We start from the raw sequence: 21,387 nt of genomic DNA, 5'->3' as shown, positions 1-21,387 counted from the left end.
AGCCTGGTGCAGCCTTCTGGCTTCCCAGACCCCGGTTGAACTGTCCAACCTATGCCAGCATGGAAAACGGACGTTAAACGATGATGATGATGATGGTCTTATTGCTTTTTAAAATTTATTTTTGTCTTTTGAGAAGAAACCTAACATCAAGTTGCATTTTACAGATCACTTTTCACACAGTGTTTTCTAAACCTGACAAAAGCAGGAATGCATATTTTGCTTTTGCACAGAACAAAAATTTTAGGAGGTATCCTTGCACCTGTTGATCCCCTGTCCCCGTGCCCATGGGCAGTGCCTTCTCAAAACAACTGCCACCACTCTTATCATAATACAACTAGCTGTGGAATATGCAGTGCTTTCTCAAATCAACTGCTACCCTCATCATAATACAACTAGCTGGGGGAGGGGGTGCAGTGCTTCCTCCAAACAACTGGCACCCTCATCGTTATACAACTAGCTGTGGGCTGTGCAGAGCTTTTCTCAAAACAATTACCGCCGTATTTCATGACAAGGAACACAGAAATTACTGTTCCGTTATGATTTTATGATTCAATTATTGAGCGAGCATGGTATTACTCTTTTACTTGTTTCAGTCATTTGACTGCGACCATGCTGGAGCACCGCCTTTAATCGAGCAACTCGACCCCGGGACTTATTCTTTTTGTAAGCCCAGTACTTATTCTATCGGTCTCTTTTGCCGAACCGCTAAGTGACGGGGACATAAACACACCAGCATCGGTTGTCAAGCAATGCTAGGGGGACAAACACACACACATACACATACATATATATATATATATACGACGGGCTTCTTTCAGTTTCCGTCTACCAAATCCACTCACAAGGCATTGGTCGGCCCGGGGCTATAGCAGAAGACACTTGCCCAAGATGCCATGCAGTGGGACTGAACCCGGAACCATGTGGTTGGTTAGCAAGCTACTTACCACACAGCCACTCCTGGGTTAAACATAGAGGGGACAAACAAGGACAGACAAAGGGTTTAAGTCGATTACATCGACCCCAGTGGGAAACTGGTACTTTATTTATCGACCCCGAAAGGATGAAAGGCAAAGTCGACCTCGGCGGAATTTGAACTCAGAACGTAACGAGCAGGGTATATATGATGAATTTACCAACTTTCGTGGGTTCCAGGCAAAGGGTCTTGCTGAAACACCTCGAAGCATTTTGCCAGCTGTTCAAGCGACGAAGCAAATAACAACAAATATTAATTTCTAGCATAAACGAAAGTCACAAAATTTAGGCAGGGGGTGGGGGGCTGGACACTCGATAAAATCGGCCCTGGAAGGACGAAAGGGGAAAAATCATAACTAAGTGGTATTTGAACTCGATATATGTATGTAAACGTTCCGAGTTCAAATTCCGCCGAGGTCGACTTTGCCTTTCCTCCTTTCGGGGGTCGATAAATTAAGTACCAGTTACGCACTGGGGTCGATGTAATCGACTTAATCCCTTTATCTGTCCTTGTTTGTCCCCTCTGTGTTTAGTAAAGAAATATATAAGTACGTAAACGACATTACATTTTAATAACAACGGCTGCTTTAACTATTGTGACATCCACCGCCGCCATACAATAATAACAACATCGATCGTAGAAAGATTATGAAAAGCAAATTCGACTTAGGGCGGGATTTCGGCACATTATATACACAAAGGGAAGGAGGCATACATTTGCCAATTGCGATCACTTGACACCCATTCCACTACTCACAGTCTTCAAAATAACATCAACTTCTTAACCATTACGAATTCTACCACGCACGTGATTTGTACTTGGAACATAAAGACATTGGTGTATTGTAATTATATTCTACTATCTATTACCGCCGTAAGAGCAACGTATGCCTGAAAAGAATGACGAAAGTCGAAATCGGTCGGGTTCGAGATTTGAACTCGAGTCTGTGTTATCTATCTACCGATTTTTACCACCCACAGCTGTCGTAACAACAACGATACTACCAAATATATATTTCTTTACTACCCACAAGGGGCTAAACACAGGGGGGACAAACAAAGACAGACAAAGGGATTTAGTCGATTACATCTACCCCAGTGCGTAACTGGTACTTAATTCACTTCACTTTTTCCAGAATTTCTTCTCTTTATTTTATTTTTTTTTGCGAAATACGGAGTTTATGATTCATGTGTGAGTGTGTGTTCTTGATACTCGTTTAGAACAAGTAGTTTTACACCAATTACACTATTTTTTCTTAGTTTAAAGGCCGTGGACTGAAGATGTGAAATTTCCGAAGCCTCTCCCCCACCCCCCTTTCGCGAGCGCGCATTTTTTTCATGATAGTCGTTTAGAGCAAGTTGTTTTACACCTATTACGCTGTTTTTGTTTTTGTTTTTGTGCCCGGTTCAGACGCTTTCGGAAATTCCCGATATAAATATTCCGAGGCCTCTCCCCCACCCCTCTTTCGCGAGAGCGCATTTTTTTTTGTCATATTCGTTTAGAGCAAGTAGTTTTACACATATTACACTATTTTTTTTTTTGTTTTGGTGCCCGGGTCAGCTCCTCAGACGCTTTCGGAACTTCCCGATGTGAATTTTCCGAGGCCTCTCCCCCACCCCCCTTTCGCGTGCGCGAATTTTTTTTTTCATATTCGTTCATAGGAAGTTGTTTTACACCTATTACACACATTTATTTTTTGATTTTCTGATATTTGTTACGCCCTATATTAACCAATTTATCGACCCCGAAAGGATGAAAGGCAAAGTCGACCTCGGCGGGATTTGAACTCAGAACGTAACGGCAGACGAATTACCTATTTCTTTAGTATACACAAGGGGCTAAGCACAGAGAGGACAAACAAGGACAGACATAGGTATTAAGTCGATTACATCGACCCCCAGTGCGTAACTGGTACTTAATTTATCGACCCCCGGAATGGATGAAAGGCAAAGTCGACCAAATATAGAACTGTCAAAGAACGAGACGTCGCTTCTGTCCAAGCTGACAGTTCCTATATATCGTTTATATCCTGCTTCTTGGTTCGTTTTCTTCCTTCCTCGTCGCACCGACCGAAATCTAAGAACGACCTGTATCAACCCAGATGTTCCTTTGCAAAAAAATAAAAGGTGGAAAAAAAAAAAAAAAAAATATTCCACTCACCGATACTCCGTATTTCAGCGCGATGCCAACCAAAGAATCTGTGGACACCACTTTGTGTTTTACGAAATTGGAGTTCCATCTCACGGGTATGCTGGCCGTTCCGTACTTGGTCTGCGATTTGGCGAACTGTCCCAAAGTCTGTCGTTCCGAAGATCTCATACCGTCCGCCATTTTGGCGTGTAAAGGTGAATCTCCGCAGCCGCCGTTTCGTATTCCAATTTGTTATTGTTTTTGCTTCTGGGTTTAACTTTTAATATTTACTCTTTTTTTCTCTCTCTCTTAAAATATCTTTTTTCCATTCAAAGTCCTTCGCCTTCTTCGATAATTCCATTCACACATCTAGCTTACTGTATATAACAATATTAAATCAAAATCAAGGCGACCACTTGGATGATGTTTTTCTCTCTTTCTTCCAATGAACATAAATTGTTTACATTTGTTTCTATTAAGAAAAACAATTACAGGGCATACGTACACAATTGTACCCCACCCAATTAATTTTTTTTTATTCAAAACTTTCACAAAAATAGATATCTTTTTCAATGAAATTTTCTACAAATGCCTTTCATATGGAATACACATTATAATTATATCGGAATCACTTGTGAAAACATGTTTTTCTGTTTTGGAAAAAATCACACGAGTCGATTTTATTTCCTCATAACTTTCAGAAAAACGAGTATTTTTTAATGTAATTTTCTACAAATGCCTTTCATATGGAGTACACATTACGATTATATCTGAATCACTTTTGAAAAAAATGTTTTTCTGTATTTTTTGGGAAAAAAATCACACGAGTCGATTTTATTTCCTCATAACTTTCAGAAAAACTAGTATTTCTTAATGAAATTATCTACAAATACTTCTCAGACTGTGTAAATACGATTACATCGGTATTTGATGTGAAAAGAAAAATAGTGAGCACTAACACATACCGACTGATACACATAACAATTTTTTTCGAAATTTCAAGTTTCGTTTTGTAGATATCTATGGCGTGTGTCAGAATGTGTGTGTATGAGGCCACCATTCCGATATAATCATAATCTACACACTCTGAAAGTTATTTACAAACTTTTTTTCTAATTACCCATTTTTCTAGATGCTATGAATAAAGAAAGCCGTCTCGTGTGAATTTTCCGAAACTTCTCACCCCACATATTTTTACCACCCAATTTTTACCACATATTCCTATATAACTAGAATCTACACCATCTGAAGCGTATTTGTTGGAAATTTCATTTAAAAATATCTATTTTTCTAGAAGTTACGAGGCAACAAAGTCGGGGCACACATGTGGAAATATGCCATCATAATTTAATGTGGAAACTTTTTCGGAGGTTCAGATAAAGTCACACAAGTCGATTGTGTTTCCTCTTAACTTTAAAAACGGTGGGTATTTTTGACGACATTTTCTACGGCATGGCTCTGTGGTAAGAACTGTGTATTTTACAACCACATGTGTAGGATTTTATAGGCATGAAGTGGATTCGATCCACCATAGCCAAATTTAAATTAACACTTCAACAGAACTTTTTCCACGGTGGAACAATGGTTTTTCTCTGACAGCAGTTTTACATTTTCCAGATGCCTTTAGCAAGGCTGAAATAATGTCTTCACCACTTGACCCTTTCTAACTTCCTTTACTTCACCAAAAGCTAGAACAGAGATAACAAGACCACCAACTAAATCTATTTGTTCTCAATGATATATCTATTCTTCTGGATAGTTATAAAAGCAAGCACACCCCAAGTAAAAATCAGTCGGTGACGACTCAACGAATCCAGTCACATGGTGACAACTCAACCAAGTAGTCACTTGGCAACAAGTGAGCAAGGTGGCTCGTGACGACTCAATTAGTTAGGGACCGGACTGCTAGAATCATGATCACAAGGAATGCAGCTACTAAAGACAATGGTCAACGAGGGAAATGAAATTATCTGTCATCAACTGTGAGACAACGTCCCACAACCTACAACTCTCACTAGCTCTAATTCTTTTCTTTTACAACATCATTCTATCTCTCTCTGTAATTACTACTAAACAATGAAGAGGACACAAACACAAACTTTACTTTTCATGCTTTTGGATTTATCATAACCTGCCCATCGAGGCAAGGTATTGTAACGTGACGGTAAATAAATATTTCCTTAAAACTTCATGCATTGTTCTTCTTTCACATCCTACAGTATGCAGTTATAACAACAATTGGCGATCTTTCGTCTCTAGTAGACCTTTCCGTCGATTTCCGTAAAATAAATTTTTTTTTACATATGGGCTTGCGGGAACTTTTGAAGTAATATACATACATATACACATACACCGAGTAAAAAATTTCAGTTATCTCTTTCTTTCACACATTACTCTGTCTCTTCACACACACTAACAGAAGCACTTCACTTACACAACATACTGTCTGTCTCCCACACCCCATCAAACACACACACACACATACACACATGTACATCAATGCTTCACATGCACGGTAACTTCAAAAGAACTTCCCTCGTCATACAATCGCTTTCTCTTAGTCTCTTTCGCTCTCATTACTTCAAAAGTTCCCGCAAGCCCATATGTAAATAAAAAAAATTTTTTACGGAAATCGGCGGAAAGGTCTACTAGGGACGAAAGATTGCCCAACAATTTTTTATAGTCACAACTGCTAACTCCGACATTTCATATTATGGCTTACTAATCAATTTCTCCCGCTACAATTGGTGACCCTCGACTTCAACAAAAAACTTTACTGTTACACATGGCTCCGGGTTTAGTCCTGTAACGTACAAGCGTGTTTGGGGGTTCCCAAATGTAATGTACGGATATGGAGTTGTCACGTCGGAGTTACCAATTGTAGCATATAGATGAAAAGTTACTTGATGTAGAAATAATGAATCTTGTTCTGTGCCAGGGTCACTATATGTAGATGGTGAAAAGTGGGATGAGATAATGCCATAACAACATCAAAGAGAAGAGAATAATATTCACAGATTTATTTGCCAGCAGTGGTTAGTAACACAAACATGGCAGTAATTGTGTAAGTGATAAGGGTGCAATGTGCAGTTTGGACGCTCTTAGTGTGTATGGAAGCCAAGTTACAGTCTGCTATATATAGGAGTAGCTGTGTGGTAAGTAGCTTGCTTACGAACCGTGTGGTTCCGGGTTCAGTCCCACTGCGTGACACCTTGGGCAAGTGTCTTCTACTCTTCTACTATAGCCTCGGGCCGACCCAAAGCCTTGTGAGTGGAAACTGAAGAAGCCCGTCGTATATATATATATATATATATATATATATATACTAGCAGTATCGCCCGGCGTTGCTCGGATTTGTAAGGGAAATAACTATATAAGCATTTTTAGAGAGTTACTTCCCTTATAGATGCCAATTCGGGCTTTCTTAGCCATTTCTGTTTTGGTGTCTTCAAGCCATGAAGTCGTTGTTCTAAAAGAACGCTGGTCTCCTTGACAACGCTTTACGACGTTGATTTCATTACACTCCCTTCCCCACAGCTTCACGAGGGAGGGAAGAAGGGGGAGAAGCAACACAGGTGCAGGTGTGAGCATGGACGCCAACTCTGCTGCCATCGACACACGAAAAAATATGCATTAAAATGGAATAAAAAATGATGTTAAATTATTTTAAAAATCGTAGACTCATCGTAGACGCGCGCTAATACTCAGACGGGCTCGATAAGAATCCCGACTATAAGATACCCGAATTTGGTTAAACTGCACCGCAAAATGTGGGAGTAGTTAGGAATCTAAATCGAAGGGGACACACTCACAAAACTACAGTTTTATATATATAGATATACGTATATATATATACGGAGATGTATTTGTCACTAGCAAGTGACCTGATATATATATATATATATATGTATATATATATATATATATGTGTGTGTGTGTGTGTGTGTGTGTTTGTCCCTCCAACATCGCTTGACAACCGATGCTGGTGTGTTTACGTCCCCGTAACTTAGCGGTTCGGCAAAAGACCCCGATAGAATAAGCACTAGGCTTACAAAGAATAAGTCCCGGGGTCGGTTTGCCCGACAAAATGCGCTGGTGCTCCAGCAAGGCCGCAGTCAAATGACTGAAACAAGTAAAAGAGTGAAGAGAATATACATATATGGGAGTGGCTGTGTGGTAAGTAGCTTGCTTACGAACCACATGGTTCCGGGTTCAGTCCCACTTCGTGGCACCTTGGGTAAGTGTCTTCTACTATAGCCTCGGGCCGACCAAAGCTTTGTGAGTGGATTTGGTAGATGGAAACTGAAAGAAGCCCGTCGTATATATGTATATATATATATATATGTGTGTGTGTGTGTGTGTGTGCGTGCTTGTGTGTCTGTGTTTGTCCCCCCCAACATCGATTGACAACCGATGCTGGTGTGTTTGCGTCCCCGTAACTTAGCGGTTCAGCAAAAAAGGTGCCGATAAAATAAGTACTGGGCTTACAAAGAATAAGTCATGGGGTCGATTTGCTCGACTAAAGGCAGTGCTTCAGCATGGCCGCAGTCAAATGACTGAAACAAGTAAAACAGTAAATGAGATACATACATATATCTTTATATATAAAAGTCAAGTTGTGTGTCTGTCTCCTACGATTTAGATTCCTAAATACTCCCACATTTTGCGGTGCAGTGTAACCAAAACCGGGTATCTTATAGTCGTGATTCATATCGAGCCCTTCTGGGTATTAGCGCGCGTCTACGATGAGTCTACAATTAAAAAAATAATTTACCATCATTTTTTCCATTTTAATGCATTTTTTCGCTATTATATAAGGGAAGTAACTCTCTAAAAATGTCTACGATGAGTCAACGATTTAAATAAAAATTTACCATCATTTTTTTTCCATTTTTAATGCATTTTTTTTGCTACTTTTTAACTATAACTCTCTAAAAATGCTTATATAGTTATTTCCCTTACAAATCCGAGCAACGCCGGGTGATACTGCTAGTATAAAATAAACCAAGACTTTTTTTTCCCATTTTTAATGCATTTTTTTTGCTACTTTTTAACTATAACTCTCTAAAAATGCTGTATAGTTATTTCCCTTACAAACCCGAGCAACGCCGGGCGATACTGCTAATATAAAATAAACCAAGACATTTTTTTCCCATTTTTAATGCATTTTTTTTGCCATCTTTTGGCTATAACTCTCTAAAAATGCTTATATAGTTATTTCCCTTACAAACCCGAGCAACGCCGGGCGATACTGCTAGTATATATATATATATATATATATATTTCTATATATTTGTATGGAAATTGAAAAAAAAAAGGGCGTATTTTAAGAGGGGTTAAGAGACACCACATTCCTTCTTTTCTCACACCTACGCCGATGTGTTTTTTTGTTATTTTTTTCTAAATTAACATAAATTCGCTTCGTCTGCTCTCGTTAACTCAAATGGATTTTCTTTCATCCGTTGCTTTCTTCCTCCTTCTTACGTTCTTGTAGTTTTTTAGTTGTTTAGTTCCAGCGTAGAAGGACGACTATGATGGTTGTTATTCTTCTCCTTGTTGCTGTAGTCTCAGCAGCTGATCGCTTTTGGAAGGGTTTTTCTCTGTGCGTGTTACCTATCTGTATGTGAGTGTATGTGTGTACGTACGTACGTACGTATGTATTTGTGTACGTATAAATATACGGTATGTATGTATGTATGTATGTATGTATGTATGTATACATGTGTGTATGTATGCACGTATGTATGTGTGTGTATGTATGTATATGTATGTGTGTGTGTGTATGTATGTATGCACGCATGTATGTGTGTGTATGTATGTATATATGTGTGTGTGTATGTATGTATGTACGTATGTATGTGTCTGGCTGTCTGTAAGTATGTATGTGTGTGTATGTATGTATGTGTGTGTGTATGTATGTGTGTATGTATGTACGTACGTACGTACATACATACACACGTACATACATACATACAAACATACACACACACACACACACACACACATACATACATATATAAATAAATAAATAAATAAATGGTTAGAAAAATACACAAGTATCTATAGATCATTGATAAGGAATTTTCAAATCCAGCGCCCAAGATACACTTTCAGGTAAACCGAAAGGGGTTTCAAGTAACCGGGAGACGGGAGTGTGGGGGGCGTTTAATCCGAATGGGAGGTAATCTGAAATCTCTTATACCTATTTCTTTACTACCCTCAAGGGGCTAAACACAGAGGGGACAAACAAGGACAGACATAGGTATTAAGTCGATTACATCGACCCAGTGCGTAACTGGTATTTAATTTATCGAGCCCGAAAGGATGAAAGGCAAAGTCGACCTTGGCGGAATTTGAACTCACAACGTAACGCAGACGAAATACCTATTTCTATTTCTTTATTACCCACAAGGGGCTAAACACAGAGGGGACAAACCAGGACAGACATAGGTATTAAGTCGATTACATCGACCTCAGTGCGTAACTGGTATTTAATTTATCGAGCCCGAAAGGATGAAAGGCAAAGTCGACCTCGGCGGAATTCGAACTCACAACGTAACGGCAGACGAAATACCGCTAAGCATTTCGCCCGGCGTGCTAACGTTTCTGCCAGCTCGCCGCTTCTATCAAGGTGTGACCTTGATATCACTAAAACAAAAAAAAATTTTAATTTCTACAAGGGAGGTAATTCGTCTTCAAAAAAACAAAATCTCAAGAAACCCAGCGTTACCTGCCCTTCGAATCTCCCCCCCCCCGGCTGTCGTTGAGTACAGTTCGGCTTTGTCGGCGGGTTTTGTAACACCGTTTCCCATTGGTCAGTTCTTCCTCCGGTTCTCGCCTTCCCTTTTGCTTCCGTTCCATATTGCATCTCTTGTTTCCTGTTCCACAGTTTCACATTTATTATTTGCCCCGTGTCTTCCCAAGAAAGAAGGGAAATAAACAAACAAACCAACACCGCAGCCAGCCAGCCAAAGCAGTATGAGTTACCAACTTTACCGTAACACTACCATTGGGAACACCTTGCAGGAGAGTCTTGATGAATTCATACAGGTAAGTTTGGGTGATGTTCTTCACGTACCTGTCGTCCCTTAATTCCCTTAATGTATTTCTTTACTGCCCACAAGGGGCTTAAACACAGAGGGGGGACAAACAACGACAGACAAAGGGATTAAGTCGATTACATCGACCCTCAGTACGTAACTGGTACTTACTTCATCGACCCCCGAAAGGATGAAAGGCAAAGTCGACCTCGGCGGAATTCGAACTCAGAACGTAACGATAGACGAAATACCTATTTCTTTACTACCCACATGGGGCTAAACACAGAGGGGACAAACAAGGACAGACATAGGTATTAAGTCGATTACATCGACCTCAGTGTGTAACTGGTACTTACTTCATCGACCCCCGAAAAGATGAAAGGCAAAGTCGACCTCGGCGGAATTCGAACTCAGAACGTAACGATAGACGAAATACCTATTTCTTTACTACCCACATGGGGCTAAACACAGAGGGGACAAACAAGGACAGACATAGGTATTAAGTCGATTACATCGACCTCAGTGTGTAACTGGTACTTAATTTATCGACCCCGAAAGGATGAAAGGCAAAGTCGACCTCGGCGGAATTCGAACTCAGAACGTAACGATAGACGAAATACCTATTTCTTTACTACCCACAAGGGGCTAAACACAGAGGGGACAAACAACGACAGACAAAGGAAGTTGAGGAGTATTTACGGTAATACTTAAGAAGAGTGTCCGGGTGCGCGCACTTGCTTACTCGCGCATCCGCGCTAGCTAGTCATGACTAGTCGATCCTATGTGTTTTTGTATATATATATATATATATATGTGCGTGTGTTTGTCCCCCCTCCCAACATCGCTTGACAACCGATGCTGGTGTGATTACGCCCCTGTAACTTAGCAGTTTGGCAAATCAGACCGATAGAATAAGTACTAGGCTTACAAAGAATAAGTCCTGGGGGTCGGTTTCCTCGTCTAAAGGTGGTGCTCCAGCATGGCCGCAGTCAAATGACTGAAACAAGTAAAGAGTATACCTCTCCTAATTCCAAAAGACCCTCGACCACATGTTCTCTTTCTGTCACAGATGCACTGACAGATTCAATTAGTTATTAGCCTTGCTAATTAGGTTGTGTTTAATTACAGCTTTAATTATCGATTCATTCACTCAATTGTTATTATATCTATTTCTATTCAACCCTTAATAGCCCCGCTTCACACGAAATACTGAATTTATCGCCTACAAATATACAACCCACAGCTGGGTTCAATTACTGTATTTTAACATACATAAGGAACCCCCTAATTTTTGGGGAAAAGGGTTTTATATGGGATTATAATATTATCCATTTATAAGAAACTCCCATATTTTTTTTAACCTAATTTTTACCATAAAAGGGTTCCTTATACCTGTTAAAATATAGTAATTACAGGCAGGTAAGTAGCTTGCTTACCAACCACATGGTTCCGGGTTCAGTCCCACTGCGTGGCACCTTGGGCAAATCTCTTCTTCTATAGCCTCGGGCCGACCAATGCCTTGTGAGTGGATTTGGTAGACGGAAACTGAAAGAAGCCCGTCGTATATATGTATATATATACATGTATTTGTGTGTATGTTTGTGTCTGTGTTTGTCCCCCTAGCATTGCTTGACAACCGATGCTAGTGTGTTTACGTCCCCGTCACTTAGCGGTTCGGCAAAAGAGACCGATAGAATAAGTCCCGGGATCGATTTGCTCGACTAAAGGCGGTGCTCCAGCATGGCCGCAGTCAAATGACTGAAACAAGTAAAAGAGACTGATAGAATAAGTACTGGGCTTACAAAGAATAAGTCCCGGGATCGATTTGCTCGACTAAAGGCGGTGCTCCAGCATGGCCGCAGTTAAATGACTGAAACAAGTAAAAGAGAGTAAAATATTGAATTTAATAATGGAAGCTCTTACAGATGTAGTTATTGGCCTTTGCAGTTTGTTAAATATTAGGTTGTGTTCTGTTTGATTCACACATTCATTATCTTGGTTAATATGTTCAAATCTGGCCCCCAAATACCCCTACTAAACATGTCATATCGAATTTAGCTTTTGCAAATGTTGTTGTTTGCCAGGCTGGGCGCTGTATAATGGGGTTGTTTTCAAATTGTAAATAGATTCATACAGTTGTTACTTCGGTTAATGTATTTGTTTAAATTAGGCTAGGAGCTGGCAGAATCATTAGCACGCTGGGTATAATGCTTGGCGGCATTTCATCCATCATTACATTTTGAGTTCAAATTCCGTCGAGGTCCACTTTGTCTTTCATCCTTTCAGGGTCGATAAATAAAATACCAGTTACGCACTGGGGTTGATGTAATCGACTTAATCCGTTTGTCTGTCCTTATTTGTCCCCTCTGTGTTTAGCCCCTTGTGGGTAGTAAAGAAATATATATTGGGTTGTGTTTAAATTAATTATAGATTGAATCAAGCACATGTTAACTTTGTTAATAGATCTGTTTAAGGCGGCGAGTTGGCAGGATCGTTAGCATGCCGGATGAAATGCTTAGCGGCATTTCGTTCGTCTGCCTTAACGTTGTGAGTTCAGATTCCGCCCAGGGTTGACTTTGCTATTCATCCTTTCCGGGGTCGATGAAGTAAGTACCAGTTGAGGAGTATTTACGGTAATACTTAAGAAGAGTGTCCCGGTGCGCGCACTTGCGTGCTCGCGCATCCGCGCTAGCTAGTCATGACTAGTCGATCCTATGTGTTTTTGTATATATATATATATATATATATATATATATATATATGTGCGTGTGTTTGTCCCCCTCCCAACATCGCTTGACAACCGATGCTGGTGTGATTACGCCCCTGTAACTTAGCAGTTTGGCAAATCAGACCGATAGAATAAGTACTGGGCTTACAAAGAATAAGTCCCGGGGTCGGTTTCCTTGACTAAAGGTGGTGCTCCATTACATTTTGAGTTCAAATTACGTCGAGGTCCACTTTGCCTTTCATCCTTTCAGGGTCGATAAAATAAGTACCGTGATACCTTGGGTGAGTGTTTTTGTATTATTATAGTCTTGGGCCGACCAAAACCTTGTGAGGGGATTTGGTAGACAAAAACAGGATGAAACCCATCATATACAGACACATATACACGTTTCTGTGTGTGTGTGTCTTTGTGTCTGTGTTTATCCTTCCACTATCACATGACAACCGATGTTGGTATGTTTACATCCCTGTAACTTAGCGGTTTGGAAAAAAGAGACCGATAGAATAAGTCCTAGGCTTGCAAAGAATAAGTCCAAGGCTTGCAAAGAATAAGTCCTTGGCTTGCAAAGATTAAGTCCTAGGCTTGCAAAGATTAAGTCCTAGGCTTGCAAAGAATAAGTCCTAGGCTTGCAAAAATAAGTCCTAGGCTTGCAAAGATTAAGTCCTAGGCTTGCAAAGATTAAGTCCTTGGCTTGCAAGGAATAAGTCCTAGGCTTGCAAAGAATAAGTCCTAGGCTTGCAAAGAATAAGTTCTAGGCTTGCAAAAAATAAGTCCTTGGCTTGCAAAGAATAAGTTCTAGGCTTGCAAATAATAAGTTCTAGGCTTGCAAAGAATAAGTCCTAGGCTTGCAAAGAATAAGTTCTAGGCTTGCAAAGAATAAGTTCTAGGCTTGCAAAGAATAAGTCCTTGGCTTGCAAAGAATAAGTCCTAGGCTTGCAAAGAATAAGTCCTGGGCTTGCAAAGAATAAGTCTGAGGCTTGCAAAGAATAAGTCCTAGGCTTGCAAAGAATAAGTTCTAGGCTTGCAAATAATAAGTTCTAGGCTTGCAAAGAATAAGTCCTAGGCTTGCAAAGAATAAGTTCTAGGCTTGCAAAGAATAAGTTCTAGGCTTGCAAAGAATATGTCCTAGGCTTGCAAATAATAAGTCCTAGGCTTGCAAAGAATAAGTCCTAGGCTTGCAAAGAATAAGTCCTGGGGGTCAGTTTCTTCAACTAAGAAAACCATGGCCATAGTCAAATGGCTGAAACAAGTAAAAGAATACACACACACACATACATTTGCATAATCTACTGTATTTTCTTTTTCTCATTGTTCAACCTGCAGTGTGGACAGATAACACCGCAACTAGCTCTGAAAGTGTTGCTACAGTTCGACAGAGCTATCAATGCTGCTTTAGCAAGCCGTGTACGGAACAGAGTCTCATTCAAGGTAAGCATTTCATTTTCTCTTTCACTACCTTTATCTCTTTTATCTCTCCTATTTGTTTCAGTCATTCAACTGTGGCCATGCTGGGGTAATGGATTTGGTAGACAGAAAGTGAAAGGATAAGGCAATGAGCTGGCAGAAACGTTAGCACATGAGGCGAAATGCTTAGTGGTATTTCGTATGCCGCTACGTTCTGAGTTCAAATTCCGCTGAGGTTGACTTTGCCTTTCATCCTTTCGGGGTCGATAAATAAAGTACCAGTTACGCACTGGGGTTGATGTAATCGACTTAATACCTATGTCTGTCCTTGTTTGTCCCCTCTGTGTTTAGCCCCTTGTGGGTAATAAAGAAATAGGTATTTCGTCTGCCGCTACGTTGTGAGTTCAAATTCCGCCAAGCTCGACTTTGCCTTTCATCCTTTCGGGGTCGATTAAATAAGTACCAGTTACGCACTAGTGGGATAGTGGATTTGGTTGACAGAAACTGAAAGGATAAGGTGGTAAGCTGGCAGAAACGTTAGCAAACCAGGCGAAATGCTTAACGGTATTTTGTCTGCCGTCACATTCTGAGTTAAAATTCCGCTCAGGTCGACTTTGCATTTCATCCTTTCGGGGTCAATTAAATAAGTACTAGTTATGCACTGGGGTTGATATAATCGACTTAATCCGTTTGTCTGTCCTTGTTTGTCCCCTCTGTGTGTAGCCCCTTGTGGGTAGTGAAGAAATAAGTAACATTAGCATGCCGGGCGAAATACTTAGCAGTATTTCGTCTGCCGCTACGTTCTGAGTTCAAATTTTGCCGAGGTTGACTTTGCCTTTCATCCTTTTGGGGTCGATTAAATAAGTACCAGTTACGCACTGGGGTCGATATAATCGACTTAATCCGTTTGTCTGTCCTTGTTTGTCCCCTCTGTGTGTAGCCCCTTGTTGGCAATAAAGAAATAAGAAGCTGAAAGGAGCCCATTGTATCATCATCATCATTTAACATCGATTGTCCATGCTGGCATGGGTTGGACAGTTTGACCAGGGCTGGCAAACCGAAGGGCTGCACCAGACTCCAGTCTGATTTGGCATTGTTTCTAAGGCCACGTCCCTTTTGGTCTTCTCTCCTAAAGTTGGTGTGTGTCTTTATTTAATCAATTATTCTTTAATTTCAGGGTCATTTAAATACATATCGCTTTTGTGACAATGTGTGGACATTCGTCTTGGAGGATGTTGAGTTTCGGGATGTACAAGAGATTGCCAAAGTTGATAAAGTGAAAATAGTGGCATGTGATGGAAAGGGGGAGCCACAGAAGTAACAGGTATGTCCTTTCTTTTTCTCTCTTTATTTCTCAATGAAAATAGAATGTTGATTGCCATTTATTTGATGACTGGCATCTGTGCTAGTGGAGCGCTAAGAGTACCATCCAAGCGTGATCTTGCCAGTGCAGCTGACTGGCTTCCATGCCAGTGGCCCGTAAAAAGCACCATTCAAGCATGATCGTTACCAGCAATGCCCTACTGGCACTTGTGCTTGTAGCACGGGAAAAAACATTCGAGCGAGGTCGTTGCCAGTGCCGCTGGACTGGCTCTTGTGCAGGTGGCACATAAAAAACACCATTTGAGCGTGGCTGTTGCCAGTACTGCCTGACTGGCCCTCGTGCCGGTGGCACGTAAAAGCACCCACTACACTCGGAGTGGTCGGCGTTGGGAAGGGCATCCAGCTGTAGAAACTCTGCCAGATCGGATTGGAGCCTGGTGCAGCCATCTGGTTTGCCAGTCCTCAGTCAAATCGTCCAACCCATGCTAGCATGGAAAGCAGACGTTAAACAATGATGATGATTGCTGTGAGGCCCCAGGGAGTCAGCCTTATGAACTGTGGTGATCCAATTATGACCATCCTGTTTAATTTTAGACATAGTGTATCTTGGCCTGCAGTATTCAATGTACTTCTGTTTAAGACAGTAGGTGTGATATGAGGGTGATTTAGCTATTATTTTCATCAGGTCTAGCAGCTGTGTAGAGGTCTCTCTCATTGGCTCAAACATATATAAACACATAAGACATTAGAGTGTGATTTGAGGGAGATTTGGCTGCTATTTCCGTAAGATCTTTGTACTGTGCAAAGGTCTTCATCATTGGGTCATACATAAATACACATATTCAGTTTATTTTTAGGCATAGTGTATCTAAGCTGCATTATTCAATGTGCTTTTGTTTAAGACAGTGGAAGCACTCGACGATGAGGGTTCCGGTTGATCCGAATCAACGGAACAGCTTGCTCGTGAAATTAACGTGTAAGTGGCTGAGCACTCCACAGACACGTGTACCCTTAACGTAGTTCTCGGGGATATTCAGCGTGACACAGAGAGTGACAAGGCCGGCCCTTTGAAATACAGGTACAACAGAAACAGGAAGTAAGAGTGAGAGAAAGTTGTGGTGAAAGAGTACAGCAGGGATCACCACCATCTCTGCCGGAGCCTCGTGGAGCTTTTAGGTGTTTTCGCTCAATAAACACTCACAACGCCCGGTCTGGGAATCGAAACCGCGAGTCCGCTGCCCTAACCACAGTAGGATGTGATTTAAAGGCAGGTTGTGGTTTCAAAGCAGTGAAAATATTTTGACACAAATTAAATGTAAATGTTGAAGTGAAACTAAGTTTTTTTGTGTGTTCTTAAATGGCTTACAAACATCTTCCACGCTGCAGTTGTTATTGTTTCAGCACACTTGATCTCAGATCAAGTCACTTGCTGTGCAAGTACATCGTAATTTTATTTTTATTTTTGTTCATTTCTTATCATTTCAGTTGTACTGACATGTGGTCAGCAGTGAAAATTTCGGCTGGAACTCACAGAGCTACTTACTGGCAAACCTAAAAGTCATGCTAACAGAAAGAAAAATGCAAGAACAAAAAAAATCTTTTATTTAAAAAAAAAATTAAGATAAAAAAAAGACTGTTAGATGATATACGGGTGGTATGTGTATGTGTGTTGTTTTAAATGTTTAATGTCTTTTTTTTTCTCAAAATCATTTTTAAATTGTTTTTGCTTGTGCGATGTGTGTGAGTTTAATTTATTTCTGTGTGTCCCTCCATCCATCTACCCATCTACCCAACCCAACCACTTGTTCATTTATGCATGCATTCACTCATCCACCCACCCATCCATCTATCTATCTCTATTCATTCATCCCCATACTTACCTATCTGTCTGATCTATCTATTAGCCTGCTTGTCTGTCTATCAGTCCTATCTAGCTGCCTGCCTATGTATTTATCTATCTGCTTGCCTGTCTGTCTGTCTATCTATCTGCCTGCCTACCTGTCTGTCTATCAGTCCTATCTATCTGCCTGCCTGCCTCTCTATCAGTCCTATCTATCTGCCTGCCTGCCTCTCTATCAGTCCTATCTATCTGCCTGCCTTCCTCTCTATCAGTCCTATCTATCTGCCTGCCTACCTGTCTGTCTATCAGTCCTATCTATCTGCTTGCCTGTCTGATCTATCTATCTGCCTGCCTGCCTCTCTATCAGTCCTATCTATCTGCCTGCCTGCCTACCTGTCTGTCTGTCTATCAGTCCTATCTATCTGCTTGCCTGTCTGATCTATCTATCTGCCTGCCTTCCTCTCTATCAGTCCTATCTATCTGTCTACCTGTCTGCCTCTCTATCAGTCCTATCTATCTGCCTGCCTACCTGTCTGTCTATCAGTCCTATCTATCTGCCTGTCTGCCACTCTATCAGTCCTATCTATCTGCCTACCTGTCTATCAGTCCTATCTATCTGCCTACCTGTCTATCAGTCCTATCTATCTGCCTGCCTGCCTCTCTATCAGTCCTATCTATCTGTCTGCCTCTCTATCTGCCTGCCTGCCTACCTGTCTGTCTGTCTATCAGTCCTATCTATCTGCTTGCCTGTCTGATCTATCTATCTGCCTGCCTGCCTCTTTATCTGCCTACCTGCCAGTCCTATCTATCTATCTACCAAGGCGGCGAGCTGGCCGAAACGTTAGCACGCCAGGCGAAATGCGTAGCCGTATTCCATCTGTCGTTACATTCTGGGTTCAAATTCTGCCGAGGTCGACTTTGCCTTTCATCCTTTCGGGGTCGATAAATTAAGTACCAGTTACGCACTGGGGTCGATGTAATCGACTTAATCCGTTTGTCTGTCCTTGTTTGTCCCCTCTATGTTTAGCTCCTTGTGGGTTAGTAAAGAAATTTATCTATCTCCTGATTTCTCTCTTCTCCAACAATTTCAGGCCTTGTGCCAAAATATGAAACCACAAAGGCAGCAAGCTGTCGGAATTTGTTGTCGCACCAAAGTCAGCGCTTAGTGGCGTTTCTTCTTGCTTTATGTTCCGAGTTCATATTTCACCAAGGTCGACTTTGCCATTTGTGCCCACACCACCGGTCAAGCACTGGTGAGGTGGGCATCAGAGGGAGTGTCAGTTAACCAATTTAGCCCTGCTGCATTAAAATTGCTTTATTGCATTGTACTTGAAAGAATCAAACCGACCTTGGCAGGATTTGAACTCAGAACATAAAGATAGATATACCATTAAGAATCTTAGCCTGGTGTGATAACAATTCTGCCCAGTGGTAGCCTTCACCCCAAAATGAAAAAAAAAAATCATCATCACTATCATAATCTTACATTTGTATCACCATTTTTTTTCATGTTGGATTGGATGTTTTTTTTGTTTTCTTTTTGGTGTTTTTTCAATTTTTTTTACTGTTGTGTGTATGTATTTTTTTTAAACCTTATCTCTTGAAAATTAAGAAGAAAAAAAAAAAGCCACTTTGAAATGCTATTATTGATGGAAAAGAAAAAGAAAATTTTATTTTTAAACCCAAGAACTTCAAAACTGTATTAAAAGACAATCTTTCCTGAACAGTTGGGAAAATAAATTATATATATATATATATATATACTATATCTAGCTGTTCATTCTTGTCTCTCTCATTTTATGTTTGTTTGTGTGTGTGTATATATGAAGGCGCATGGCTCAGTGGTTAGAGCGTCGAGCTTACGATCGTGAGCTCGAATCCCGGACCGGGCTGCGTGTTGTGTTCTTGAGCAAGGCACTTTATTTCACGTTGCTCCAGTTCACTCAGCTGTAGAAATGAGTTACGACGTCACTGGTGCCAAGCTGTATCGACCTTTGTCTTTCCCTTGGATAACACTGGTGGCGTGGAGAGGGGAGGCTGGTATGCATGGGCGACTGCTGGTCTTCCATAAACAACCTTGCCCGGACTTGTGTCTAGGAGGGTAACTTTCTAGGTGCAATCCCATGGTCATTCATGACCGAAGGGGGTCTTTACCCATATATATATATATTATAATGGAGAAAGCTGCTTATTAATTAACCCTTTAGTGTTCGCATCATTCTGCCAAAATTAATGCTTTTTTATCCAAATTGTCTTGAACTAATCATTCATTAATCTTGTAGCTTTGAGATTTTCATGAGGTAGCTGTTAGTTTTTAAAACGATATTGTAGGGTTGGTGTGAGAGACCAGATCTGGCCAGTTTGAACATAAAACAGGCAGAATACTTTTGGCCGGATTAAATGCTAAAGGGTTAAGTTACTAAAGGAAAGCAATTATTAAAGGCTCAAGTGTCTGGAAATTTTTCCATATATATATTTGAACTTCAAGTTTTTCACAAATTTAAACATTCATTGCATTCACTGTGAAGTAGATTTTAATGTTAAATAAACATTCATTCATTGCAGGCGAAATTTTCCGTTTTGATTTGCAACAATCTCTCACTCACTCGCCTCTATTTTCATTTGGCTACCTTGAAGTTGGTTTAAATTACAGATAGTTTACAACTACGATAAATTACTGAAAGAAATATTTTCTAAGCAAGTGAGAGTTTTTATAAATTGATGTTGACAGGAAATTTACTTTCTGAAGTTCCTTTTGTTATTGAATATTTCATGTTCACAAATTTAGACGGATGCTCAGTACAAGATAGTTTTTAACGAGTTTTTCATTTCGTGTCTATTTGATTTCAAATTTTTGCATAATGCGAGTAGTTTTGGGAGGGGAGAATTAGTCAATCGTATTGATCACAGTACTGTACTGATGTCAAATTTTATTGTCCCCCAAAGTGATGAAAGCTAATGTTAACATTACTAGGTTTTGAGCTCTAAAACAAGGAGGTCACAAGGCATTCTTTTGGGTGCTTCATCAATCCTACCAATCCATTGCCCTTAATGTATGTAAAAAGACAACAAAAACAACAATAATTTCTTACGTAGGCTCGTGGCCATATTTATATGAAAATATTTATGTGGGAGACAGAATGTGATGTTTTGACATTGATGCCTTCCTTAAAGGTCATTGTAACAGTTCTGTTCCTTGCAAAAAAAAATTTTTTTTTTCATTTAGAAAAAACACACACACATACGTACACATTTATACACATTAACAGACATGCAAATAGATGCACACATACACACACACAAATACATACGCCTGTCCAATCAGACAATAGAAATGTCTCATTAACAGTCCCAGTACAAGTTCATTAAAAAAAAAAAAATTTAATTATTTTCCATTGCTAGATGTCTGTTGCTGTTGTTGGTGGTGGTGTCCACAATTGCACTGGTGATAGTGTAAATTGGTGATTTAGCCATTTTGATGACAACTCATCTGAGACCATCCCCGCTCCCTTTAATTCTACAAGCCACAAAATCCTCCCGTTCATCAAATCCTAAGGAGCCTAAGCCCTTCCTTGGATCTATGATACAAACTTTGTGTGATAAGGGAATTTTATTTAAACCCTTCCGTAAAAAATTTCAAGTCATTTCAAACACTAGCTTAATCCTTTTGTTACCATATTTCTGTTGAGATGCTCTGTGCTTCTTTCAATTAATTTTAAATATAACAAAGAATTTCATAAAATTAATTAGTTATCATTAAGCTAGTGTTAGGAACATAAATTGTGACTAAGGTTTGGTGGAAGATTTGAATTCAGAACTTTTGAAATCAAGACATTGGTAGTACAGAGCCAGAAGTAGTTTCAGCCAGATTGGTATCGAAAAGGTTAAGAATTGCTTCTCTATTATATATTTTAACCGTCTTGTTACCACATTTCTATTGAGATGCTCT

General features: G+C 40.2%; 2 protein-coding genes and 1 long non-coding RNA gene across 3 annotated transcripts in view; 1 reads left to right on the top strand and 2 right to left on the bottom strand.

Annotated features, from left to right (window-relative positions):
- The window catches only part of LOC115226642 (lysM and putative peptidoglycan-binding domain-containing protein 2), a gene marked incomplete at its 5' end in the record, with an annotated part of 81,963 nt that extends 78,611 nt beyond the window's left edge, over window positions 1-3,352 (bottom strand). Inside the window, one exon of the mRNA XM_036515107.1 lies at window positions 3,134-3,352. Within this exon, the coding sequence (XP_036371000.1) occupies window positions 3,134-3,352 (219 nt within the window). The remainder of the gene's footprint in view (window positions 1-3,133) is intronic.
- A 6,525-nt stretch (window positions 3,353-9,877) lies between these two features.
- Window positions 9,878-17,205, top strand: LOC115226561 (transcription initiation factor IIA subunit 2). Its single transcript, XM_029797563.2, has 4 exons — window positions 9,878-10,153; window positions 14,195-14,299; window positions 15,453-15,599; window positions 17,084-17,205. The coding sequence occupies exons 1-3, from the start codon at window positions 10,082-10,084 to the stop codon at window positions 15,594-15,596; spliced, it is 321 nt and encodes a 106-aa protein (XP_029653423.1). The 5' UTR covers window positions 9,878-10,081; the 3' UTR covers window positions 15,597-15,599; window positions 17,084-17,205.
- Window positions 17,206-20,519: 3,314 nt separating this feature from the next.
- The window catches only part of LOC118768534, a 1,550-nt gene continuing 682 nt past the window's right edge, over window positions 20,520-21,387 (bottom strand). The window contains exon 2 of the long non-coding RNA XR_005004358.1: window positions 20,520-21,255. This is a non-coding gene — a long non-coding RNA (uncharacterized LOC118768534). The remainder of the gene's footprint in view (window positions 21,256-21,387) is intronic.

The sequence above is a fragment of the Octopus sinensis genome, linkage group LG30 (assembly GCF_006345805.1).
Source record: "Octopus sinensis linkage group LG30, ASM634580v1, whole genome shotgun sequence".
NCBI lineage: Eukaryota > Metazoa > Mollusca > Cephalopoda > Octopoda > Octopodidae > Octopus > Octopus sinensis.
Note: the sequence above shows the minus strand (reverse complement) of the source record. Positions and strands in the feature narration are given on the sequence as shown.

Coding starts and splice junctions, on each gene's coding strand:
- LOC115226561 (XM_029797563.2), top strand. CDS start 10,082: ATGAGTTACCAACTTTACCGTAACACTACCATTGGGAACACCTTGCAG. Junction 10,154..14,194: donor GTCTTGATGAATTCATACAG/GTAAGTTTGGGT, acceptor TTCAACCTGCAG/TGTGGACAGATAACACCGCA. Junction 14,300..15,452: donor GGAACAGAGTCTCATTCAAG/GTAAGCATTTCA, acceptor CTTTAATTTCAG/GGTCATTTAAATACATATCG.